The sequence below is a fragment of the Panulirus ornatus genome, chromosome 15 (genome assembly GCF_036320965.1).
Source record: "Panulirus ornatus isolate Po-2019 chromosome 15, ASM3632096v1, whole genome shotgun sequence".
Classification (NCBI taxonomy): Eukaryota; Metazoa; Arthropoda; class Malacostraca; order Decapoda; family Palinuridae; genus Panulirus; species Panulirus ornatus.
In genome coordinates, this window is record NC_092238.1 from 8,876,186 (window position 1) to 8,903,787 (window position 27,602).

General features: G+C 48.7%; 1 protein-coding gene across 2 annotated transcripts in view; it reads right to left on the reverse strand.

Annotated features, from left to right (window-relative positions):
- LOC139753722 (uncharacterized) overlaps positions 1–27,602 on the reverse strand; it is a 74,830-nt gene that overhangs the window by 12,383 nt on the left and 34,845 nt on the right. For both annotated transcript variants that reach the window (XM_071670471.1, XM_071670470.1), the window contains exon 5: positions 27,323–27,415. In XM_071670471.1, coding sequence (XP_071526572.1) covers positions 27,323–27,415 — 93 coding nt within the window. The remainder of the gene's footprint in view (positions 1–27,322; positions 27,416–27,602) is intronic.

Here is a 27,602-nt window from a genome sequence, read left to right on the forward strand (position 1 = left end):
TGCTCCTGTATCGATGATGCGGTCCCGTTCACGTTAGCTGCAGCATTACCACGGCCGCCGTATTATACGATTCTCCGCGCGGTTCGTTTTGGCAGATCTTTTGAGAGGGAAAATGGGGCGCATGCGCGACAGCTCTGGTTTTATCATTTGTCTCGAAGTACCGGTCGTTGGTATCCGAGGGGAGGAAGAAATGGGGCCGGTGTTCATTCGTATAGTGTGATGGAGATGAATGTTTTCCAGTGAGGAGTGTTGGCAATACTGGTGTGTGGGTGGCCGGCGCGGTGGGGGAATTTCCCTCTCTCAGCTCCGCTGTTACCAAAACACTTCTGTCACTGACCCGAATTTTGCGCCGGAACCGGGTTGCGTTGCCTTACTCGGCCTGGGGGGGGGGGGGTCACATTCTAGGGCAAAGGTCATTTTGCGAGACTGGGTCACACCCTGGGACTGGAGTTACTCTTTGGGACTCTAGGGGGGCTTGAGGTCTTCATCTAGGGACTGGGTTCACAGTCGGACTAGTGTCAGAGAATGGGGGCTTGGGTCACACTGGGACTTGGGGTTACACTGTGGGACGAGGCCTGACACGTGGGGGCTAAGTTTACGCCCAGAGTCTGGGAGGTCACATTTCAGGACTTAGGGTCAGATATAAGGGTTGGGATCATATATATATGGGGACTGAGACCACACTTCCAGGTTGATGGGTCACAGTTCAAGGCCTGGGGCCTCATTGGGAGAACGGAACGTTAGGGGGGGGGGGGCATGAAATAGGAACGTTTGAGGGACCTGGAACTAGGAACGTTTGGGGACCAGGAGACAGGAAAACGTTTGTGTACTCGCCCATGAGATTAGTATGATCAGTTTAAGCAAGTTAATAGGAAAGCACCATGTGTTTGTACGCTCGTCCCCACGAGCATGTGGTTAAATCCTGGCGCCTCGCGCGCATGTCCTTTTACCCTTGTGCTTGCATGTGCTTGTACCCTGGCGCCCAGGCGTGTGTGCTTGTATCCTCGCCCCCCAGTCGTATGTGCTTGTACTCTCGCGCGCTCAAGTCTTATTGTGCTTGTACTCTCGCGCGTCCAAGTCTTATGTGCTTGTTCCCTCATCCCAACTCTCTTGTATTTCAGCATTTTGATCCCATTCTATGTTTACGGAAAATGTCTTCGAAAACCGTGAGGAGGAAGAGCATTCGCTGCCCATGTGTCGTCCTAACTCTATCGTTCAGAGTCGGTCAGACGCCCACGCCAGTCACAGTGCTCCATACCCCTTCAGGGAGCCAGGGTTCGCAAGGCATCGACTGGGCAACGTCAGTCGTAGGATGTGTTGTATGTCCTGCTCATGAACTATGCTAGGCTCCCTAGTGCGTACCACAGGATGGTGATGTACGAGATGGGTCGTGAGGAACCGGGAACACGAGACAGTGATGGGGAGACGTGAGGAATAGGGACGAAGTGAGAAAACTGGTATATAAAAGAGATTAGGTACTTGGACTAGGCTTATTACATGGAAGGAATCGCGTTTTCTTTAAAAGGCCAGATACATATGAGGGGACTGCATATAGCCGGGAGGCCTGGTGCAAGCAAGGGACTAGGTATATGTGAAGGGACCAGGTACATTTCAAGAGTCCAGATATTTATTAGGGTTTAGAACATGTGAAAGACAGGAAACAGTTGCATGTGCTAGGTGCAAATGAGATGCCTTGTTAGCAAAAGATCACATATAGAAGGCCAAGTATATGTGACGTTCCGGCTACATATGACCGACAGGGTACATGTTTTATGATCATCTGCATTAGAAGGTATTGCTACAAGTGCGGATTAACTAAAAGGGGCGGGCCACTTAGATATGGAGGGCGGATCACATGTGACCGTCCAACCACAAGTGAACGACGGGTTACGTGAGGGAGGTCATATAAGGAACCAGGTACATGGGCAGAGCCGGATCCATGTAATGGGTTTGATGTTCTTGAGTTGGCAGGGTGCACGTGAGATGCCGGCTACATGTGAGGGATTGCGTACCATTGGTACAGAGACAGGTACGTATAGAGAGGGTTGGGTATGAGTATGGACTTACTACATTAACAGGGGAGGGAACGTGTGGAGAAGAGCTGGGGGATGTGTGAAGTGCTGGTGAATACCAAAAGGCCTGCTGCATGCGAAGGGTAGGGCTTGTAAACGGGTCTTGGCCATGGATGAAGTGTCCGACGTATGTGAGAAGCCAGGTTGGTGTAAGGGATCTGCTACCCAGGAGAGCCGAGTATACGGAGAGGGCCATCGGCTAGAGGTAAGGGGACGGGCACATCTATCGGGCCACGTACGTACTTGTGAGGGGCTGATGTTTTTGTGAGGAGCCAGTGACATGTGAGGGATGGAAGATATATATATGAGAGGCCTAATACACTATGGCGTAAACACAGGTACGGGACCAGCTAACTGTAAAGCGCCGGGTGCCTGTGTTGTGACCCTGTAAGATAAAGGGATCAGGTGTATGTGACACACACTAGAGGCAGGAGCATGTGAGGAACCGGTCACTTATGAGGGCTGGTTGGCCGTAAGTGGCCGGGTATATGCAAGAGGTCGGGGTTATATGAGAGCTGGATCCATTCTAGGGCCGGTTACTTTTGAGGGGTGAGGTTCATGTGAGGGGGGCTGGTAGCACGTAAAGGCAATGGTACGTGTCAGTTGCTAGGGGGAACATGTGAAGGGCTTCTTGAATAGGATGTGTCAGGTACATACGAGTGATCCAGTGCCTATGAAGTACATATGTACATAGGAGGGGCGAGTACATGTGAAGGGTTAGTTTCATGTTAGGTTTAGTTAAGGGTCTAGGTTCATGTGAAGGGCCAGGATAAGTGTGAGAGGCATAGTACATGAGAGGAACTGGGTGCGTGAGGAGCCGCATTGTTGAGGAACTAGATACATAATGGGATGATAAGTGCATGTGAAGAGTCGGGAGAGGTTGAGCACATGTGGGAGACAAGTTACTTATGTGACATTTTTGTTCCATGTACTTGGCGGGTATGTGTTAGAAGGGTGGGGCTGTACAGTATATGTAAGCTGCTCGGTAGACGGGGTGAGTACGCTGGAGGAGTAAGGATGGGACAGGAACGTGGTAAGGAGCTGGGTCTTTCAGAGGGACCATGTACGTGTAAATGGCCGAGTAGACTTGAGGGGTCCCTGGCATGTGATTGGGGCCGAGTACTTGTAAGGGGTCAGGTACATGTGAGAGGGGTCGTGTATGCCTGAGGGGCCAGGTACATGTGAAAGGGGGCCAGTTAGGTCTGAGGGGGGTCAGGTGCGTGTGAAGGACCAGGTACGTGTCAGTGGCCGATTACATGTAAAGGGGGCGCTAGGCACTTGAGACGACGAGTGCATGTTAAGGACCAGTGACCTGCGAGAGGTCGGGTATGTATTAGTGACGGGATACAGAAAAGACAATCAGGCGCATGTTTAAGATACGTAGTGTATGTAAGGTTCCTGGTGTGTGTGTGTGTGTGAGAGAGGTTCAAAATACCTCTTGTAGACCCAGTAGACCAGGGGAATCAGATCACTGTAAGGAATGACGTGTACTAGATATACACGGTACTTTGAGAGGGTTGCTTGTTGTTGTAGGCTGGGTATAAGTCAGGGGCCGAGATCGTGTGAAGAGCCGGCATGATGTGAAGGGCCGGGATCGTGTGAGGAAACTTGGGTTCATGTGAGGCGCCATGGCCAGGTTCGTGAGAGAGGTCAGGATCTTGTGAGGAATCGGGATTGTGTAAAGGGGTCGAGTTCATCTGTGAGGCAAACTTCGTATACATGGGGGGGACTCGTTACATATCACAGGCTAGGTACATACGAGGGGCAGGCCAGGCACATATGTATGTACGAGAGGATAAGTACAGACGAGGAACTTGGTACCTCCGAGACGCTAGGTACATATAAAGAGTCGGGAAACATTATTTTGAAGAGGCAGCTACGTATGAGGAGCAAGTTACATATATATATATATATATGACCAACTACGTGATAGAGGCCGGGTACTTATGTAAGACCACATTTATGTGAGTGGGACAAGGTACCTTTTAGCTGACGGGCCGGGACATGTGAGGGGGTAGGCATGTGTGATGGGCTGGTACAATGGAAGGGCAAGATGCGTATGGGGGGGCCGGAACGTGTGAGGGGCTAGGTGCGTGTGAGGGGCTGGGACATTTGAGGGGCTCGGTACGTGTGAGGGGCCGGTATATTGTGATGAGCTGGTACATTTGAAGGGCTTGGGACGCATGAAGGGCTGAGACATGTGAAAGGCCAGGTGTGTATGAGAGGCCAGGACATGTGAATGGCTAAGTACGTGTGATGGGCTAGGGTAAGTGAAGGACCAGGTTCGTGTGAGGGGCTGGGACATTTGAAGGACCAGGTACGTGTGAGAGGCTTGGACGTGTGAAGGACCAGGTACGCGTGAGGGGCTGGGACGTGTGAAGGACCAGGTACGTGTGAGGGGCTGGGACGTGTGAAGGACCAGGTACGTGTGAGGGGCTAGGACGTGTGAAGGACCAGGTCGGTGTGAGGGGCTAGGACGTGTGAAGGACCAGGAATGTGCGAAGGGATGGGACATGTGAAGGACCAGGTACGTGTGAGGGGCTGGGACGTTTGAAGGACCAGGTACGTGTGAGGGGCTGGGACGTGTGAAGGACCAGGTATGTGCGAGGGGATGGGACATGTGAAGAGCTATGTACTTGTGACAGGCTGACACATGTGAAGGGGGGTGGTTACATGGGAGGGATTGGCCGTAATATTGGGGGACCGGTTCCATGTGAGGGGCAGGTTGCTTGTTAAAGGCACGTTCCATGTGAGGGGCCTAATAAATATGGGGGACCGTATCTATGAGAGGGCCCTTGTGCATGTGAAGGGAGGGGGGTGTTTTCTGGTCCATGTGAAGGGGGGGTTTGAGGGAGCCTTAAAGAGTGAAGACTACGTGGGAGGCGGGCGTGTGGAGGAGTAAGACGCCCTTGAGGGAGGGTTCACATTTGAGGGTCCGCCCCCCTCCCCTCCCTGCCCCGCCCCCGCGTCTCCCCCTCCCCTCCCCCGCCCCCGCGTCTGCCGGCTGGGCTGCTGCTGCTGCTGCTGCTCTCGTGACCTAGTTTGTGTGTACCCCAGGCCGGCCCGTGAGCTGGGGTCCGTCTGGCTGGGACACTTGAACCCTGCTTGAGGGAGGGGAGACATATAACCTCCACACCATCAAACACCTCCACATCCACACCCATCCCCTCCATGTACCACATTCCCATCACCGTATACCATCACCTGGGTCGTCACCATACATCACCATCACCGCGCGACGAAGTCATCGTTTTCACTGTCTTTAAGTCACCGCGCGTCACTGTAGCTATCCACATCATCGCTCACCGTCGCTTAGATCACCATTCATCCCCTCACACACACACACACACACACACACACACACACACACACACACACCTATGGGCGTCCCACACGCTTCCGATCACCATGGCTTACGCGCCAGCAGACGCTGTAGGGGGTCATCATTACACACACACACACACACACACACACACACGCCACATCTGTGGCCACTCATCATGATGACCCGTCAGTCGTCATCACCACCACGCCACTGTAGTCATCACCACACACGGTAGCGACCGTCATCACAGGAACATCAGGTCGTCATGGCACGTCACCACAACACACACGTCGCCGTAGTCCACACACAGACACACACACACACACACACACACACACACACACACACACACACACACACACACACACCACCATAATCTAGGCCTATTTGAACCGGTTCACCACACCGAGTCATCGGAGGGTGTACACCCGATCACGCCTCACCAAGCACTTGGTCACCCACACGTTAGAAATTGAACATCAGCCTGAATGATACATCTGTATTGTGCATTTTTGCTGAACGGAATCTTTGAACGTACAGTTACAGTACACTTGACGGCTCGTTTGGCCCTCATGAATCGTCTGTAAGGCTTCGGTAAAGTGAGTATTGTTATAGGTTAGTGTGTGTGTGTGAATGTATAGGCGGGGTTGTACACTCCCATTATTCATTGTCCTCGTTCTTCAGTCATTTACGGCTCTTTATCATTCACCCATACACTTTATTCTTCACACACACACACACACACACACACACACACACACACACACACACACACACACTTATATATACACATATACACACACATATACACATACACTCACACATGTACATACACACGTACACACACCGGGCGCACGCATGCACGCACGCACGCGCAAGCTGGCACTCATGCGCACGCATGCACACACGCATGCACGTACGCACGCCTCTTCCCCAGGACTCGCTAACCAACTCTCTGCTGTTCGATCGCTCCTCTCCGCCGGCCCCACCGCTCATCTCACAGTCCACACTCCTTACCCACTCTCACCCACTCACGACCCACCCAGGGTCACTCACCCTTACTCACACACCCACAGGTCACCCAGGGTCACTCACCCTTACTCACACACCCACAGGTCACCCAGGGTCACTCACCCTTACCCACAGGTCACCCAGGGTCACTCACCCTTACCCACAGGTCACCCAGGGTCACTCACCCTTACCCACAGGTCACCCAGGGTCACTAACCTTCACTCACACACCCATAGGTCACCTAGGGTCACTCACCCTTACTCATACAGCCACAGGTCACCCAGGGTCACTTCCCTTTACTCACACACCCATAGGTCACCCAGGGTCGCTCGTCCTTACACACCCACAGGTCACCCAGGATCACCCACCGTTACTCACACACCCACAGGTCACCCAGGGTCGCTCACCCTTACACACCCACAGCTTACTCAGGGGCTCACCCACCCACATCTCACCCAAGGCCATCCACCCCACAACTCAGTCAGGGATCACACTACCACATTCTCACCCAGGGTTATGTTCCCACTAGGGTCACACACCCACAGCTCACCTCGGGGTCACACACTCACCGGTTCATCTAGGGTCGCCCTCCCACAGCTCACCCTCGATCACACACCCGCAGCTCACCCGGTGCCACCCACCCACAGCTCACCCGGGGTCTCCCACTCACAGCTAGCCTGTCGGCACACTCCCACAGCTAACCCCCCCGGTCATTGACCTGCTATCAAGTACCCACACAGTGCTGGCCTCCTCTTGCCCACCCCTAAGCACTATCCCATGGCATTCTCCCTCACAGCTGGCCACAAACCTGCAGTCATAACCCACAGTTGTTGTGTCACCTGTGCGCTCACCTACCCCCCTCCTCCCCCACAGTTTCACCCACAATCGATCCAGTACTCCCGGCCCACATCTTACCCGTTTTCTGTCACCCATATTCTGTTCCCCCCCCCCACACACACACACAGTTCACCCATAACTCGTTCAGTGTCACCCACTAACATTCCTCCCCCCTCTACTCACATCTCATCCACCATCACCCCACCCAGAATTCACCCACAGTCGTTTGCCATTTTTGGTAATCAGGCACCCACAGCACGCCCACTACCCTCAGTGCACCCACTGTTGCCTACCCATGTACACTACACATACTACACCCACCAGATCCCACACCCTGCTCATCAGCTTTAGTCTACCAAGCCTCACTCACCCACAACTCTCCCATGAGTAACTACTCACGCCTCATTCATTGTCTCTCACTCCCTACTCACCTACTGGCATCCACACCACCTTATTCACTCACTCACTGTCCCTTACTCATAACTCTCCCACTGTATTTCCCCATGACCTTCTTCATACACCTCATCCATTTACCCATACATGACTTGTCCAGGATCACCCACCCCCATCTCAGGTGGAGTCATCCACCTGTACCCTCATCCCACTGTATCACCCACCCCCACCTCAAGTGGAGTCATCCACCAATACCCCTCATCCCGCTGTATCACCCACCCCCTCGTCAAGTGTAGTCATCCACCTATACCCTCATTCCACTGTGTCACCCACCCCCACCTCAGGTGGAGTCATCCACCAATACCCCTCATCCCGCTGTATCGGCACACAGTTCATTCATTGTCATCCATCCCATGTCGTCACCTCTCTTCTGCCTCATCCACCTTGGCCTTACCCACTGTCACTGCTGTAGCCACCTGTCATCCACTCACCCACCTAACTTCAGGTAGGTCGTAGTTACTAACTAGTTATAACCCCACCTCCTTCCCTCCCCCTCACCCACAGTTCCCCCCCCCCCTCCACAACTCGCTTACAATCATCCACTTTAACCCACCATAACTCGCCCAATATTATTCATTCCCTAACTCACCCACGAGCATTGTCCACAACTTTACTCATCCGAATTACTTTCGTTGCACAGTTTTGCCACCCAGAACCCATCCTCACCAGATATTCATACTGTTACTCATCCCTGCCTATCCTACTCATCTACAGTTCATCCACTTTTCGTCTTCTCATCCACCCATTACTCACCTTATGTCATCATCGCCCAGGTCACCCTCCCTTATCATCCGGGTGTGACTCACGTTTATTACTCATGACTCATCACTCGCTGATGATGTTCCTACCATCACCTGCAACTGGCGTCCCACCACGGTTGAGTAACTCACCGTCATCCATCACCTTACTCACCCTTTATCACCCATCTAACAACTCAACCACTGTTGTCCAGCCGTTATCCACAACCACCATCATCCACTTCTCGCTCCATCCATCCACCAGCAGACCTTCTGCTATCATAGATTGCCCGTTATCTCCCATCCATGAGTAACAACTCATCTTACCCACTTCATCCTCCTGGCCACTCCCTCCTCCCGTCTCTTGTAACTCATTGAGAACCCACTCACTTTGTACCCATCCTTAACCCATCCACCGCCACCCAAAAACACATCCAACACCAGCATTTCAGAATACAGAACTCCAGGTCAAAGCCTCTCTCTCTCTCTCTCTCTCTCTCTCTCTCTCTCTCTCTCTCTCTCTCTCTCTCTCTCTCTCTCTCTCTCTCTCTCTCTCTCTCAAGCTGAATTTTTACACGTACTACCAACCAACCACTTCTAATACCCTAAATATCCAGTTGGTCTTTCTTCACCACCCAGATGTATGGCAAGACTTGTTTTCCTTGTAGAGAGAGAGAGAGAGAGAGAGAGAGAGAGAGAGAGAGAGAGAGAGAGAGAGAGAGAGAGAGAGAGAGAATTTTGACTTCCCTTTTGCTCCTCTCGGTTTTTTTTTTTTTTCGCAGCCCTCACCTGTCATACGGGTCGTAGCTGTCAGATGATGTCATGCATACGTTATCTGTACGATAGCAGTGATGCCACACTTTCACACTAGCGCCCCCCAGTGTCATGCCTGGCATCGGATGCCGTCGTAGCTCATACGTCACCATACGGTCCACCATCAGTCACTTACTTCTCCTCGGGTCGCGCTAGTTCACGAGTCGTACGATGAGTGAACTAGTTACCTTAGTTGTCGTGCTGGTTCGCCTGTAACGAACGAGTTCCTTCGCACGTATGGTAGTTAGATATCATCTTACAAAGCAGCCCCTTGCTCTCATGCTGGTGCACCACATTCAAGCGATTCCACCTTCTGTCACACTGGTTCACCACTGTCAAGCGAGTCCACACCTCTCTCACACTGGTTCTCACGACTATCACAGTGGTTCACTATTGCTATACGAGTCCACCAGTGTCATAGTGGATCTTTACTATAACTCTAGCCTTTCATTTATTGTTATCACTTGCCCTGTTGATCTCACACCATCTCCTGTTGACCTTTCCAGCCATTGCCACACTGTTCTTCTGTTGTCACACCGGTTCCTTCATCACACAAACCCTCCAAGGAGAGCAAGTACCATATGGCGTCCTAGCTACGTCTCTTCGTTGTATATCAACTGTTATATTTCTTTCTTGTGTCTCCCCTGATGATGTGACTATTACACGAAAGTGCACTTGGGAATTTATCGTGTTTCATTTTCCCCGTGGACTCGTAGGAATAAATATATATATATATATATATATATATATATATATATATATATATATATATATATATATATATATATATATATATATATATATATGTGTGTGTGTATATAGGACAAAAGACAATGGGTTTCTGGACTTAGACGTACAGATAGCACTCTGTAATATCATAAATGTGTGAGGTACAAGCCGAAGTCTTCATGTTTTTTTGGAATCTGGGGTCTGTTCTGAATTATGACGATGATGACATAATTGGCATCATCGTGTATTTCAAGACTCACGGATGACGTCTTGATGTTCTTGTCAAGTCAGAGAGCTGGCCCCCAGTTGCAGTTGGGTAAGGGGGACAAAGACCTGACGAGCCTACAGGACACAAGATCCCTCCCTTCAAAGTCAGGTACATTGCCTCAGGAGGTCGGGCCGGTTCTCCACCCTTCGCTCTCTCTGTTTGAACACCTCGAGACTATGAATGATAAAGATCACCGCCTGTCGTGGCTTTCCGCTGTCCATCCATCAATTCATCCGGCGTCCCCGCTGTGCACTGATCATTATTTCAGGGAATCGCAACGTCCATTCGTCAACTTCCCCGACGTGTACTGCAAGCTGTCATTTTCAGACTACCCGGTCGCTTTTGTTCTGTTCTCCTCGAGTTTGTCTCGGATATTCTTTTACTTTCATTTAGATGGGAATTTGTGCCTTTATTCTTGCAGATTATCCAGCATTCCACTCATTCATCCGTCGCTCTCCGTCAGTATATGCATCCCGTCCACCTAAAACTGGACAGTGTATGACAAAAATGCTCATTCACTCCTCAGCTCTGGAAAAATGCCGTAGATTCCAAAACGTTTCCTCTTGCTGTGTTCCAGTCATGTTGCGTCGGCCTGTGGCGGTCTCCTGGTATGCTCGGAGAACAGAAGACCAAGAAACCACCCAATGGAAGCAAGTGTTGCTGGATAGGAGCGAAAAACGTTTAGTTAGGGTAAGTCCTTTTCATCTGGCCATCTGTCTGTTTCTTCAGAAAATATGGCACAACTTGGCGACTATGGAAGATCTAGGCTTCGTAGGGTATTGTTGTGGTCTGTTTTATCATCAAATGACCTTAGGATCCCTTTCATGGGTCTCCCTCAGCTCCTAGGCTGCGCTCCACTCTGGAACTGGAAAAGGAGGGATTGCCTTGCATCGAGATCGTAAACAACACTGTACGCTTATGTCTATTGACGATCATACAGCCTCACTGAGGGTAACTTCTTACTTGCTGCGTAGCCACTAATAGGGGGGAGTATGGTAACACCTCATGTACATATTAATCCCATTCCTTTAGTACCCCCTTCTCTGAAAGGGTCCTTCCTTATGATGCCCCAGAACCCTATTTTCCAAGGGCTCTCGCACGTCCAAAGGCTACCGTCAGTAGCAGAGACAAGATGGAACTCCTATGACGCGTGAAAGTTCGTTGACCTGACTGTACACTGTTTAGTCAACTGACTTTGGTAAAGCCTCACCAGACGTGATTCTCTCTTTATTTGCTGTGTGACTTCAAGTAGGCGGCGGCGGTGGTGTCCGGTAGCACCTGTAACACCTCGTGCACTTAACCGGGACACCTGAAGCGGTCGGGGGAAGTTGGAGACGCCGACCACTAGCGTTCCCAGATTCCACGCAGAAAGATATCGGTTCGAATCCTGCTGTCTAGTGAATACTGTCATGTCTTGCGGAAGCGCACGTTCATGGCGTCATACACGTTGATCATATACCTCTGCGTTTAACGACGATTTGGGTTAAATGTTAGCCAGTGGTTACTGTGAGCCTGATGGGAAGTGACCTGTGGAGACCCCGTTGCTCACGCGTATAAGACGAAAGGTATTCGAGTAAAAGCCATCGAAAAGTCATTCTGTGTAGTATGGGTTCCATAGCCTAGTCGTTAGCGTCCCCATCTTGGACAGAAGTGTGCGGTTTGAATCATTCTCTCTAGGGTAAACACACACACACACACACACACACACACACACACACACACACACACACACACACACACACACACACACACACATATATGCACACGCACACACGAGTTCCTACTTCAGAGTGCCAGATACCTCCAACGGGCGGTACCACAGATTTTAAAGTGAAATGATGTGCGTGTGTCTGTGCGAGGAGGATGAAGGGTAAAAGAGCATTAAGGATGAAGAGTCTTCATTGTGCTACTTGCATCATGAGCATGAGGGGGGTCTTGAACCGATGTGTGTAGTGTTCAGAGCGTATACGAGAAAGTGTAACACGCATATGTCTGGGGAGTGTGATTTCAGATGGGTGTATGTCTGGTATGGTGGCTTTTAAGACTGAGCACGATGGGTGTTTAGTCCTTGATGGATCATTTCGTAATGCATATGTCTTGTCATTGTTATCTTTGTTGGGGTTAGTAAGGGTATCTGTGAATACAGATATCTTAAGTGTGAAGCAAGGGTGTGCTTCTTGATTTCATATAGGGTTAATGTCTAGTTCTGGAGTGACTTAGATGGAAAGGGTAGATCGCTGTTGCAAAAAAAATAAGTGCAGGACATAGTGAAGTGAGATTTTATTGGGAGGATCTTCGTTTCACTTTGTGGGTGTTGAGTGTTTGTGGCTGCCAGGCAGGTTGTGTTTGTTCTAAGTGCTCTGTTTTGTTTGACTGGACTTTCGTTATATTTCCTCATGACAGGATGTTGACCAGGTGGGTGAGGCTTAGCTTAGGGTGGAGTGGGTAAATTGTTTCTTGAATATATTTTTCGTCTCCCAATCTGGTACCAGGTAGTGCTTTGTGGGTATTTAGAGTGTTTGTTGCTTTTGTGTTCATGTTTGTGGTGTGGGGAGCGAATGTAGTGTGTGTGTGTGTGTGTGTGTGTGTGTATGTGTGTGTGTGTGTGTGTGTGTGTGTGTGTGTGTGTGGTATATGATGTCCAGAATGATTAGTTTTTCTTTGGTGGGAACGAGTGATCATTCAAGGTGAAAGAGGGTCCAAGTTGGAGTAGTGTCTCTGGGGTTGAACCGGTAATTGAAAGCTTCTTTGGGTATGCAGACGTGGGTGAGCCACTGCTCCAATTGTGTAACGTAGTATTGTATGTTTGATCTTGCTTCTGTGGTGTCCGAGTGATGTGATTTGATTGCAAGGTCGTTTGCATATGACAGGAAGTTCATACTGTGGTCTGCAGGAGGTAAGTCACATGCTTTTATACACCTGACACAGGGAGATTTCATTTGGTATTCGTGCACTGAGAGTAGTAGATGGAAAATATAACCCTCACAAACACGCGTACACTTGTAGAGAATCGCATAGATGTATCTTATAAGCATTCCTTGTCGCTGTAAGATAACACCTAAAAGTTGGTTTAGTTTCCATTATGCAGTGTCGACAAAAAGCCTTTTTCGCTTCTCCCATACATTTCCATTGTAGCAGTCAGTCATCTCTCCTTTGGCTTTGATACCATCTGCAAGCTTCTGGGCATGGAACTGGCATGTTTCCTAGGTCCATGTTTTGGGTCCATAGAGTCTTGATCACCTGAATGAGTCGAGACACTGATGAGGTGTTGTTACAGGAAGCAGCTTCCTGATCGTGTTCTGAGCGCTCGGTGCGCCTACAGTTCTCACGTGTACCCACATTTTCTTGTTTTCAGGCGAGATCTCGGGCTTTCTCCTTTCTAACCTCCTTAGTAAGGTAAGAGCCAACTGTCTTGAAACACAAGTAGAAAAAATACAGCATCCAGAAGGGGAATTCCCAAAATGAAGTGGCAGCCAGGGAAAATAAAGAAAGCATATCCTTCCCTCAAGATAGCCTGAGGCACACTGAGGCGGGTTGCTGGTGCTTATATCGTTAGAAACACTTTTTTTTTCAGCGACCAGACATACGATGACTTCACCCTAAGGCGTCATATGCTTGCACCTACAAAAAAAAAAAACTTTCGTCGTCTTTGTGGTCTGAAAATATATGGGGGGCAAACATTGTATATTAGCTGAACATAGTGTATCCCGGTCTCTGTATTAACGTCTTGTGGGCACTCTTCATTATAATTCCATTCGATATGTATGTACGCATTGTGAAAAAAAAAAAAGTGTCTTTCCACTTTTTGTATGAAACTTACACCTTGGACGAATGATTTTGAGAAATGCCCATTGGTCTAGTGTCACATTGGTGGCCCTGCTTTCATGATATCGATGTATTTCCATTGCTAGCGACATTTCCGCTCATTTTCCATTGTATCATACATATTGATTTCCTCTTTCGATGAAAATGAGTATAAAGTCATAAACTGTAAATCATTAGCAAATTTGTCTCTCATTTCAGCTCACCAACCCTGCCGAGATAACACGAGTCATATTGATCATTTCGAAATTAATGAGAACCATCCGAGAAGATACTTTTTCTTCTTGTGTGTACTTAGCTCTGCTGTGGTCCTTGAGTCAGCCATATATTATGTATCTAGCTCTGCTGTGGTCCTTGAGTCAGCCTTATATTATGTACATGGCTCTGCTGTGGTCCTTGAGTCAGCCATACATTATGTACCTAGTTCTGCTGTGGTCCTTGAGTCAGTCGTATATTATGTACCTAGCTCTGCTGTGGTCCTTGAGTCAGTCACATATTATGTACCCATCTCGGCTGTGGTCCTTGAGTCAGTCACATATTATGTACCCATCTCGGCTGTGGTCCTTGAGTCAGCCATATATTGTGTACTCAGCTCTGCTGTGGTCCTTGAGTCAGCATATATTTGCCATTCTGCTTAGTCGTCACTTTTTTCACCATCGTGAGCTACATGGGCGATTCATCATCGGTTAACGCACTCGTTAACACACTAACCTGCGACGCGCACTCTTCGGCTCGTGCTTTCGCTTAACATATATCGACCACCTGGACTATATTTGCAGCAGCATATTCGCTCATTAGCGCTATCATGGCGACAGTCGGTAGGAGCGAGGCGGAGGCCGGTGGATGGGCGGGCGTGTCTCATGTTTAGCCCTCAAGTTATGATTAAGAATACCCCCCCCAGTTAAGTAAGGGTGGGCTCCCGGGGCTGTGGTAGCACCTGCAGCCGACGATAGCGCGCCCAGTTGAGCTTCCGGGATCTGTGCAGTATATCTAGTAATTCTCCTCTATTAAGTACAGTGCAGGTTACAGCGGGGCCCTCCTTGTGGCGGCCGCCGCTTGCCTCGTTGTCACCTCCCACTACTCCCCTGGTCAGGACGGGCAAGGGAAGGGGAGGGAGATGCTGCGGACGGGGGTGCTAGCTGCAGGGGGACATGATGCTGCAGGTGAGGGGGAATTGCAAGGGGAAGGGGTACTACAAGGTGAGGGAGGGAAGCTACAGGGGAAGGGGTATTACAAGGTAAGGGAGGAACTACAGGGGAAGGGGTAGCTGCAAGTGGAAATGGAGCTAATGGTGTTGGGGGGAACTACAAGGGGAAGTGGGTTTACAGGGGAAGGGGGGAAATGGAGCTGCAGGTGAGGGGGAGCTAAAAAAAAGTTGGGCTGTAGGGAAGGGGAACTGCAAGGGATGGAAACTGCAGGGGATGAGGGAACTGTAGTGATGGAGGCACTGCAGGAAATGGGGGAACTGCAAGGGAGAGGAAACTGCTGGGAAGGGGAAACTGCAAGGTAGAGGAGATGTGAACGTGGCGTCAGCCAGGTGCATGTCCCTCAGCGGCTGACCGTCACACCGGCTCCTGACATTTGCCAGAATCCTGACATTCATGGTCACGAAAGAAATGTTTACTTCCTCCAGTAGGACGTGTCCGCTTGTGTCTAGTGAGCTTGGTGGACGATGACGTGACTTGACTCCGTGCCAGTGTGTGGGGGACATCGTGCCTCCGTTCTGCACTTGCCCCGTTGCGCCAGATGACCACTTGACCTAACTTGCCCTGTCCTTCTTCATTTGCCCTCATTACTGTAGATAAACCGCTTGACAGGGTGGGTTAGCAGGCAGGTGAGGCGTGGTTTAGCATGGTACAAAAGAATTGTTTATAGAGTTGTAGAAGGTATTGAGGCATACGATTTCTTCTTCAGTTTTAGTATCAGCTAAACCAAAGACACTTCGTCATTTTAGACCTGACACTCGCGATACGACTTTGCTTACCGCAGACGCCTGGGTGTGTTAATGCGCTATGATGACGGCCCGATACCGTAATTAGTAGGTAGGGAAACTTGATGTTATTAATGTACAGGAGTGACACGGGGAGAAGATGTCCTGATTTGCATCACAGAAACGACGTATTATCTCACTGTATCCTTTGCACTCACTTAATGACACTGAAAATCATACAGAACTTGGATTCTAACTTGGGTGGAGTGGACATCGAAAGTATGCGTCTGTGTTTAACTGTTTCTGTCCAGGAGTACTTCAAGTTGACATTATCGGTATACAGTCGGATCTTGGGACGTATGTTTAGCATTTCACAGTACATTTGTTAGACCTGGGAACTTATTTCACTACACACGTTATAGCTTCCCTAGTAGAGTGAATAGGACCACTCCTGCTGCATATTGTTATTCACAGTGAATATGATAAGACTCTAAGCCCTGTGTTTTCAGCAGGTAAACAACAGAGAAAATATAAAACTTGAAACGCAATAAAACGTAGCCAAAAATCCCACGCAAGCAAAAACAAAGTTCAACATCAAAAGATGGCTCTGCACATCCGCCTTTAGTATAAATAATAGCCATGCAATTTTTTTTTTTTTTTAGCAGAGAAAAAGATTAAATCGGATAGCAAAATTGTCTATTTTTGATGGCACAAAAACATTTTTTCACTCAAGTTCTTTGATAATAGAATGCACACACGAACGTGATTCCATAGAGCTTGAGACGTCTTATCTTGTAACACTAGAAACGATTAGGCTGGATGATTGAGATGGTTGATATTGGCTGTGTTCCTCGACCCACCTAAAACGTTTGTTTTCTTTTTTTTTTTGTCGTCGTGATTAGCAAACGTTATGCATCCATAGGATGATACTGAGTGGCTGCTCCTGACTGTTCCAGTTGTCTGGGAGAGGTGGAGTGTTATACTAACCTGGGAGTGGACGTGGCAGCGTATGGGAACCATTGTGGGGCTGAAGTGAGTGTCCTATGGTGGAAGAATGGAGGAAGGGGATAAGGTTTTGAGGGAACTTGTGAAGGAGAGGTCGGTGTCTGAACGGGCAAAGATGGTCGAGTTTGAAGGATTAAGTATTCTGGAGCTTTGAATGCAAAGGTAAGGGTGAGGGTGGATTGTGTTGGTGATGAAATGCCCGAGAGCGGTGTGTGGTGTGAGGTGGACTGGTTGTGTGAGGAGCGACCTGTGTTAGGGAGGGAGGTGTGATACGCCGATCAGGGCCAGCTGAAATGTTTCGGTAATGGTGAGAACATGAGTGAAGAAACACTTGACTGGGAGGGTAAATGTGTCGAGAGTTGAGGGAGTAAGGACTAGGGGGGAAACCGAGGAGATGGAAGGATGGAGTGAAGGAGGCATCGGGGCATCGGCACCTGAACATTCAAGAGGGTGAGAGGCGTGAATGGGACAGAATAAATACGATCGATGTGATATACGGGTGCAGAGGGACGTGCTGTCGGTGGACTGAACCAGGGCTCATAAAGCAGCGAGGATAAGCCATGGAGTGGTCTGTCTGGCTTGGCTGTGGATGATGGGTTATGGTCTCGTATGTGCCAGCTTGATGGCTGACGTGCCCCAGTGAAGCCACATTTCGTGTGTTCGTTGCCACTACCTCGCTAAGGCCATGGACAGCTTAGTTTGGCCTAAGAATTGATGTGATTTTTGGTTATTAGTTTTCCCATACATTTAATACATGTATTTCATTATTTAAAAGAAACATGATCTCTCAGTAATAGTTGTTGTGATGGTGAGAACCGGAGGCTGAGGTATGCTGGCAGTAAACAGGGTACGGAAAACAGCTTGCTGGTTGGTTCTTTTGGGCTGGTTGTGCGTGGGCTCGACTGACGCGCTCATTGATACAGCTCTGATGAAAGTACCTGACATTTCAACCTTATTTTTGTCTGTGTTGAAACATTTTTCTCGTTGGCAGCTAGCGTAGTAGGCGTCCGTCCAGAAAGTCCTGTATGTGCGTGTGTGTAGGGTGGAGGTAGAGAGGGAGAGAGAGAGAGAGAGAGAGAGAGAGAGAGAGAGAGAGAGAGAGAGAGAGAGAGAGACAGAGAGAGAGAATTATGGTTAGTTGGTTCGTTGGTTTATTCATGTTTTAGACCTGTCATCTGTCGGGGTCATTGAGGCGGTCAGCGTCCTGTTATGACCACCACTCGAATAATCTCTTCATACTTTCGTCAAGTGTTGAGTGTAAGACCACGTAGACACTCGCTAAGCTTAAGGTAGACACTCGCTAAGCATATGGCACATGAGGGGATGATTACAGAACTTAATTCTTTTTCTTTTTTCATCGTCTAATTCAGGATTGCCGGAACAGTCTTGCGTCGTTATTGGTCAAGCGACACCTAGGTCGGTATAATTCTTTATACGCAATCTGGCGTACGCTTATTTGTGAGGACATGTGAGTGTACACAGCCACTGTGGGTGACTGCAGGCTCTGTGGCCTCCTGATACAGGCATGTATCCACAGCTTTTCGGGTCTTTATCGATCTTATCATGGCCGATAGGAAGGAATATATATATTTATATAGTAATGAATGATCATGCTAGACTGCTGTAATATCACTGTCAGTGAAAACATTTTTTGGGGGGTTCGTGATGAGTAACAGAGCGAACTGCTTCACGACACTGTAGTTCACACTGTGTCCTCACAGACCCGGGAAGATGGGATCTTGTACAGCTAGTGGATGTGTCGGCTCGAGGATCAAGTATAATGAATTGACCATAGTCCCAGCACAGCCATTGCCTCCATAGCCTCTGAAAATATTTGATTCAAGAGAGCCATCTTGATTTTAGTGTTTTCGACACGGTTCTGTAATGAAAGGTGTTCATGTTCACGGGGAAGGTGGGGAAACAGAGCCCGAGGTAGGCCGGGCCAGCCCTCGCCTGTGTGCCACAGAGGAGGAGGAGGAGGAGGAGGAGGAGCCGCGGCGGCAGCAGCAGCAGCAGGAGTGGAGGGGGTAGGAGTGGGTGGAAGGAGGGGTGGGAGTTAGGTGGTGGGGGGGTGTTGGTTCAGGGGCGGCCGAGCACATGGCACTCTGACATTTTGACCCTGTGCTACACTGGCCTCACTCGACGTTACCTTCTGTAGTACTCCCTACCCGGCTCCACCCAGACTCAGCCCCGCTCCACTGCTCACGCAGTTCATGAATGAACTCTAAACTTCGCGCGCTGCCCATTGTGAAATGATTACGTGAGGGATTCGGACACGTAGGTTTATGAATCTAGGTTCCCCTTAACGTTAACAGGCATTGCCCTCTCTCTCTCTTCGTTCCATTCTCTGGAAGGAACTGGATTATTTTTGGACGTTGTGTAGGCAAGGTGGACGGACAGCAGGGTGGTGAAACGCCTGTCGTCTGCGTGTGGAACCCACACCAGTGGAGGTCCTCGGTCATAGTTAACATAGGGATTCGTGATGGACTTCGGCCTCGCAAGATCATACTCGCAAAGCGATGAGGAAACCACGTAAGATGAGTCAGGCTTCCAGCCACGGCACAACAACACCCGTACTCATCACGAGTTGGAGAGACTCACACATCACAACAACTGTAGGATGTTCCCACCTGGCGCCGCCACACACATCTACTCCACACACATTCACAAGATTCATGCTGAATAATGAAACTATAGGTCGAAATTTTTTATGCCGATTTTTTTTTTTTTTTTTAGTAAATTCTGAAATGCGTGTGATACAAATTCACACTGTAAATCTAGACTCGCCATCGTAAATGGCTATGTGAAGAATCCCCTCCCAACAACACCAGCTCTCCTGCCAGTTGTCTCATCGTTCCGTTTGCATGGCAAGTGAAAATCTTATATGTTATCTTCCTGATATGTTTTCTCAACGTTTCAGGATCTAGTGCAGTTATATCGGCCGAATATCTGTCCGTAGAACACTCGCAATTTTTTTTTTTCTTTCACTTTTGCTTTCATTAAGATATGTCGGCAGAATATCTGTCCAAATTCACAAAATACTCTGCGATCTTTTTCACTCTGATTTCATCAGTATTTCTAACTCACAGTAGCCATCGTCATCCCCTGACATTCGCCTCAGGCATTCCATCGTCATCTTGGGACCAATGTTCGCTGATCATTTCTTATCCTGACGTACCATACTGCCACAAGAGGGGAAGGTCTGGAGCGATAGGGGTCTCCGTGGGGTACTGGAGGTTTGAACATTTAGGTGGGCGAGAGGCGTGCATTCGCCAGAAGAATTGTTGAGGAGGGAAATTATATGCAGGTTGATATAAGATTTAGGTTTGAGGACATGGTTAAGGAAATTGTACATGTCAAGGTCGTTCACTACACTTAAAAGAAACATACAGAGCTGATAGAGAAGGTCCAGTGGACGGCAGTAAAGACTGTATCTGAAATAAGATATTTGAGTTACAGGGAAACGTTTCGAGGTTATAAATTTGCTCCACCGCGGAGGGTAGAAAAAAAACGGGAGACGTGATTACAACCTTCAAGTTCTATTTAAATCACTTTGACAGTGGTAACGGTAAATAGTTCCTTGAGAGCTGTAAAGGAAGAGCGATCAAGACTCTTGCTTAGAAATATGTAAACAGGTACAAGTGTAGAATCAGAGTCATAGTTTGAATTAAATACAGTGAGGAAACTTGTGAATCAAGTCAGTGGAGGGAAGTCTGAAAAGTGAGATGAAGGAAGTTTGAGAAGGTGGCCACACCCATGTGAAACTCCTTCACGTACTCTGCAAATAGATGATCACACACACACACACACACACACACACACACACACACACACACACACACACACACACACACACACACACAGACACACACACACACACACGCGCTTTTGTGCATGCTGTCGTACATACGAAGATCCGAAAAACAGATGCATGAAGGAACGAGCTGATCTGCGAAGAGAAAAGGGAATCTCACAAGACACAGCATTATCTAGTAAGACGAGTCCTACTGTTTCTTGAAAGGAAGGTGATTGGAAGACCTTCACTGGATTGGAATGTTCAGTAACAGTGATGTCGTACGAACTTAGCGAACGTTCTTCGTGAATTCTAGTATCATTCCTAATTTCACTGGTCATCATCAAAAATTGATGATACAAGAGAAACTCAAGTGAAATCAGGCTATTTGGATAGAGGCGATAACAGTGAACCGGTTTAGTGATGACAGTGACGCAATGTAATGATGGCACTGAAGTGGTTTGATGATGACAGTGAAGACGTATTGCGATGAGAGTGAGGCCGAGTAGTGATGACAGTGAAGAAAAGCAGTGGTAAGAGTGAAGAAGTGTGTTGAGTGATGACGGTGAAGCAGTGTAGTGATGAGAGAGAAGTAGTGTAATGACAACAGTGAGGTAGCGTCGTGAAATAGTATAGTGATGACGGGGAAAGTGGTCATGACAGTGAAGTAGTGAAGCGAAGGTGGCCGTGACGTGCGAGCAGGGAGTGGTGAGAAGGGACGAAAGGCCGGGTCAGCAAAGGTCGGCACCGTGGCACTGCCACCCACTCGAACCCCGCGGCCTGTACACGGCAGGAGGGACGAACGTAAGCACAACTCACATTCATTTCCCTGCTGAGTCTGACCTTTATGGTCGCTCACCCCTCACGGTTGAATACCAGGTATGGACTAAGCCTCAGCGCCACTGGTGACTTGATCAGTGGGTCTAGAACCTCAGGATGTACACACTGGGGGTGGGGCTGCACGCACTCCTTCCCTACTTCCCTGTAGGTTGTGATCTTCCTCTCTCGTTCCTCCATGAGTGATGATGAGCATTTTGGTCCATGATGATTCAAGAAAAAATATTCAAGTTATGACGCTTGCGATGATTAGCGTCATATTGACGGAAATCAGTGAAGTTTTTCGAGGTATTGGATGGGTTTAGTTGACCGTTATTTCTTACGCTATGGTGATTCTTCCTCGCCATATCCTCACTGTGATGTGTTATATGTTTCACTTCACCGGGGAAGTAAAACTACATACGAAACACACATTAGCTCCGTTGACTCAGCAGGAAGAAGTCCCTCGTAATCAACCGATGTAGACAGGAAACTGAAAGGTGAGTGAAGTTGCATATAGCTTGCGAGGGTTTACGTTAAAAAAGTCTCGCTTACACAGCCGTGTCAAACAGTCCAATAAAGTGTTTCGTATTTAGGTTTCACTAATAGGCCTCCTAAGTGTAAAGGTCCTGAGAATTTTTCCAGTTGAAGTGCACATCAACATCCGAATTGGATTTACAGTTTGATTATGGAACATTTATATTCCCGAAGCATCGATGCCAGACCTTGATAAAAACCTCATAAAAAGGTATGAAAAGAGTTTTGGCGCAGTCGTGGCAGTTCAAGAAAATTATGAGGTATTAAATAGTTCCGAAGCGATGCGATGTAGGGGAAGAAACAGACATCGCAATAGCTCACCCTCGAGCTGCTAACGGCCGTACAGTAATCACATTGATGCAGTAGCGTGCCGAGCATTTTGGGGTCTTAACTAACAGCGGAGGCAGAAGAGGCCAGTGCTCGGTAGCGAAAACCGGTGTAATACTCGTAGAAGAGGGAAAGAGAACCAACATTTTAGGCATAGGAAAAAATGTATAAAGGTCAGATTTGTTGAGTTGATACATCGGGTTGCATTGGACTCAACTCTGTCCGTCAAATGTGTGTGTATTGCAAGGAACTTCCGAGATGATAAAGCGTACTCTCTACATGAAAAGATGTATGATGTATAATTACAAGTGATATTTAGGTAATCGGAATAACTGTTCAGAGGAGAAGAATCACCGACATCAAAACAGGCTACCAAGTTTCTTAAGAGGTTGACTTAATCATTTGCGTAATGTGAGGTTATGGAAGATAGATTGGATTTTGCGGTGTTACCCATCGCGCTTCTGTTCTGACTGGATGGAATTGTAGAACAATCAAATGAGATGGAAAAGTTGTGAGGGGGGTTCAGAGAGATGTGGGGAGAATTTAGAATATAGAAGCTACAAACTTTTTAGAGGTCGTACCTGCTCTACTGGGGAATTCTGTCGTCATCTTAATATGAAGAGGAAGTTTTGACCAGCCGAAACGTGTATCGAAGAGGAATGCAACTTTGAGTCGTTATCTTTAAAGTACATTTAAGTGAGTTAATGAAGAAAGATAAACCTTGATGAAAAGGAGGAGGAATGTAGGAGCCAGGACATAGCCCTGAGGCATACCGCTGTCGATACTGAGAATTTGATCATGGATGAACCGGTCAAGGAGGAAGCATTGTATGAAAGAACAGAGGGAAGAGGAAAATGAAAAGAGGGAAGCTTGGAGATTAGATCCGAAAACCACACCCAGTCTAGAGCCTTCTGTGTATATAAGGCTTCAACAAAGGATTCCCCCAAGTATACGTCACAGAACATGACCAGACACTAGTAGTGCTTAAAAGAGGCTGCCTTGCGATAACCATGCGGTGGTTCAGAGGGAAGAACGTGACACTGTCTGGACCCTTAAGAAATGGGAGTTCAGGAGGTATTCGAAGCCTCTGGAAACCTAGGAAGTCAAGAGGACGGTAGAGTTGGTTGGGGTTAGAACGGGCATCCTTCTTTAGCACAGGCTGTCCCAATGCTTGTGAATCGAAGAAGAAAGAATGTGGTTTGTAGATTTCAAGCGAATCAGACAAAAAAAAGCATTTGGCAAACGCCTTCAAAAAAAATTCATTCTCTTTGCACCGTGTTTCCGAGAAGAGAATTTGATGACGTTTGGTAAGCCGGCCTCTACATATTGGGTTAAAAAGGAGAACCACGGTTTTTGTTGATGCATCAGCGATATAATTTCCCCCACGAGCCTTGTAGTAATGTGTCAAATGGTGCTACCAGTCCGTGACAGTAGGTAGGTGTCCCAACCCTGGGACATATGAGGCACATGGGGCCCTCCATGGTGTATGTAGCAGTTAGCGTTCATTGACCATGAGGCATTCACGGGCCGCCCAGGGTCGAGCGCATGGGTTCCGACTCTTGGTTGCAGAAGCTACGTCCGCAGTCAACCTAGCTGTTCATCCAGCCTTAGGGGTTGGTCGATAAATTGGGTACCTGGCGAGGTAGCGCTAAGAACACTGAGGACAGAGCCTTTGAGGGAATGTCCTCACTTGGCCCCCTTCTCTGCTCCCCTTTAGGAAAATTAAAAAAAAAAAAAAAACGAGAGGGAAGGATTTCCCTCTCTCCCGCTCCCTCTCCTTTTAGTCACCTTCTACGGTGAGATGGTCTTGATTGGGGCCTCAGTTGTCAATGCCTTCTCGGCTGAAATAGAAATACGATAGTGTGGGAGGGAAGAACAGCACCAGATTTCGATGGCCGGGCCGTCGATGACGACAGACTGCGTCAAGTGTCCATCAGCAGGTGAGGTGACTGACCCATCCACCCCATGACGTCCCCCCTTCAGACAAGCCTGGTGAAACCCCCACCTCCTCCTCCTCCTCCTCCTCCTCCTCCTCCCCCAGCACCTACATGGTGGATGACGTCACCGCTCTTCTTCCTCTCCTGCCGGATGACGTAACGACATTCGCCCCCCCCCCCGCTTCAGGCTCATGACGTAACCAGCGCCTACGCTCCGCTCACCTCGCGAGGTAGGGGTCACCACAACCTTCACCTGATGAGTGACATCATCATTTTGCATCAATCCGATCCTCACCCATTACGTGACGTCACTGCCTCGTTCCCCCCCCCATGCTGTACGTGACGTCATCACCGCCTCGGGACTAATCCTGGTACGTGACGTCACGGCTGACTCACTCCCCTCATAAATGTCAGAAGTTACACGTGTTACATGACGTCACGGCTGTAACTCGTCGTGGCAAACGGGACGACCCCCCGCTCCCCCAGATGAATGACTCGGTACACTGATTCCGATGAATAACGTGACGTTCGCTCCCTCAGATGAATCATGCGGGTCTCACCGATGAATAACATGTTTGTCTCCTTCGGCTGAGGAATGACTACACACACACACACACACACACACACACACACACACACCCGCAGATGAATGGGGTGACATGTGCCCTACGTAGGACGCGACCCCCGCTTCCTGCCGGGTGAGTAACGCCGCCACTCACTAGGGCAGTGCCACACACGAGTGCCACATCGGCGGCCGTGTCCCTCACCTTTTCAGGAGGGTGTGCCACCACACGTCGTCATCCCCACACACACCAGCAGGTCTGACGACTGCGTCTTCTTCCTGGGGTTTTGCGTCGAGCAAAGGGGACCAGAGTCATCTCGGCCACTCAATGATGATTAGTGACATGCTTGTTAATTACCTTTTTCGGGGTTATATGAGAAGCGCTTATGATTAGTAATGCTTTTGTGTGATAACTATTAGCGTTACTCATATATGTACGTACATACACATACATCATCCTAAGCCACTTGCTCATTTATCGATCAGTCCCGAAGGAAAGATGAACACCTGGTTTCCGATTGGGCCGACTGCCACGCCCAGGATTCGAACCCATGCGGGTCCGACCCTGGGCTGGCCCATACTGAATCGGAAGCCCGTTTGTGTGTGTGTGTGTGTGTGTGTGTCTAATTGAATGCGCTTGGGCTCACTAAATGAAGTGGTATGACCGACCTGCGATGCTAAACCCATCCATAGCATCATTACCAAGTGGCATCTCCTGTGCTATATTGGTCTACTGCGAGACAGGAGGTTCGCTGACTGTCGCTCCCTCCAGTTGGTGATTTTGGGATTCACTTTTAAGTACTTCGAATTTTGGTCGATTTTACATTGGTACTTTTAAGAGAAATTGTGATTATTTCGTTGCTTTTTCTTCTTCTTGTTAGTTGCTGGTGGGAGGGAAGATGGATGGAATGTTCGTATACATTTCCGCTTCTCCGTTACGTAGCTGAAACGTAAGTACGTAACGTTCACCTCACTTGCCATCAGCAAGTAACGACACGTATGGAAAAAAGTAACAAATTATACTTATATTTTCTCCGAGAATGAGCTGAAATAATATAAAAAAGTATGATTAGAAATGATGAAAAGAACGTCAAGTCGAAGTACTTTAAGTTAAAGGCAATCCCGAAATCTATTGAATTGTGAGAGGATCGCAGCCTGGTTACCTACCCTCACTGACGAGGAATAAATGAGCAGACAGATCCACGAGAGATGCCACAAGCAGGAGGCGGAGGGAGGTATGCACTGTAAGGTGTGTCCAGGATCAGAGAGGAGGTGGTTCAACTAGCGCCAGGGGTACGCCGAGAGAGCGGGGGACAGGGGTATGACAGGCACGTTATCTGTGCTCACGAACAAGACACAACAAATGTACGGTAGGAATAATTGTCTTGCCTCACGAAAAAAAGATCTGTCGTTGGGGCGAACTGAAAGGACTTGGGGTGCAAAGCGAACTAACGTGTTAGGCTCCCAGGAAGTCATCCGTCATATAGTAGTGAAGGGGCCGCCATTGGGTTGAATAGTTGGATATTTCGTACCAGGGTTTTAGGTAATTAGCGACACCTTACCCCTCTCCCTGGACCGCCAGACGTCTGAGTATAGTAGAGGTGGTGTATGCTTACAGTGTGCGTATACCCTTGTGGTTGAAGTGGTGTATGCTTGTGGGAAAGAGACGAATGAAACGTTGCTCCCAAGGATGATGTTCGAGAGAGCCTAACGTAAGGCAGACTCCGACCTGGTGTATTCCACATGTACAACATACCTCGTTCACAGGTATGGTTATCAGATACAGTAGCAAGACCCTACAGGGTACTGCAGATTTGTATTCACTCGGCTGCACAATACGAAGCTGTAGAAGTAGATGGTGATGTATTAAGTGAGGAGGAACGGAAAAATGTACTTGGTCTCGTATGGAAATGGGAAGACAAAAGAATGTTTTAAGTGAATGATGTCATCAAGGGAACGTAATTGTGAGAGTTTACTTTCGCGTTCGTTATCTGCTGCCCTTCATCGTCTGTGGAGCGACAACACCATGTCCCCGAACTCGGCTGACCGATTGAAGCCTCTTCGAGCCGGATTGCTGTCGATCTCTCCTACTGAGGTGTAACTTGACCCGCACCTTCGTGCTCGCGATAAAATGTATAACTCGTCGGCGACTGTGCTTCATATGTACTGGGCTCCCAGACCAGAACTTATGAATTTCTTTGGAGATATTGATAAGGCCACCAGACAGTCTGGACAGGAGAGATAGAGAGAGGGAGAGGCAAGGCAAAGCAAGAATATAAATAGATCAGAATCCATCTGTCATTCGCACCGGGTGATGAGGTGGGTTAATAGTACATGGAACAGCTTACCTGGTATAGCATCTCGCCGTCGAAGTACACGAACCCGTGTTTCCGGGCTCGAAGGAGGGTGCCTACCACCTTGTCCGAGATGACGATGTACAGCTGCATCGCCAAGGCAGTCAGCCCAAACCCGCCGGTCCGCGCCAGGAGCGTGGGGAACCAGACCAGACGTCGCGGGTTGAAGCCACGTGGGTGTAAGCCACATGCGGGGTCAGACGGAGGGAGGAAGCCGTGAACACGTCGGGGGTTGGTGGGCGGGGTCAAATTACAAGGGGTCACAGGGCCAGAC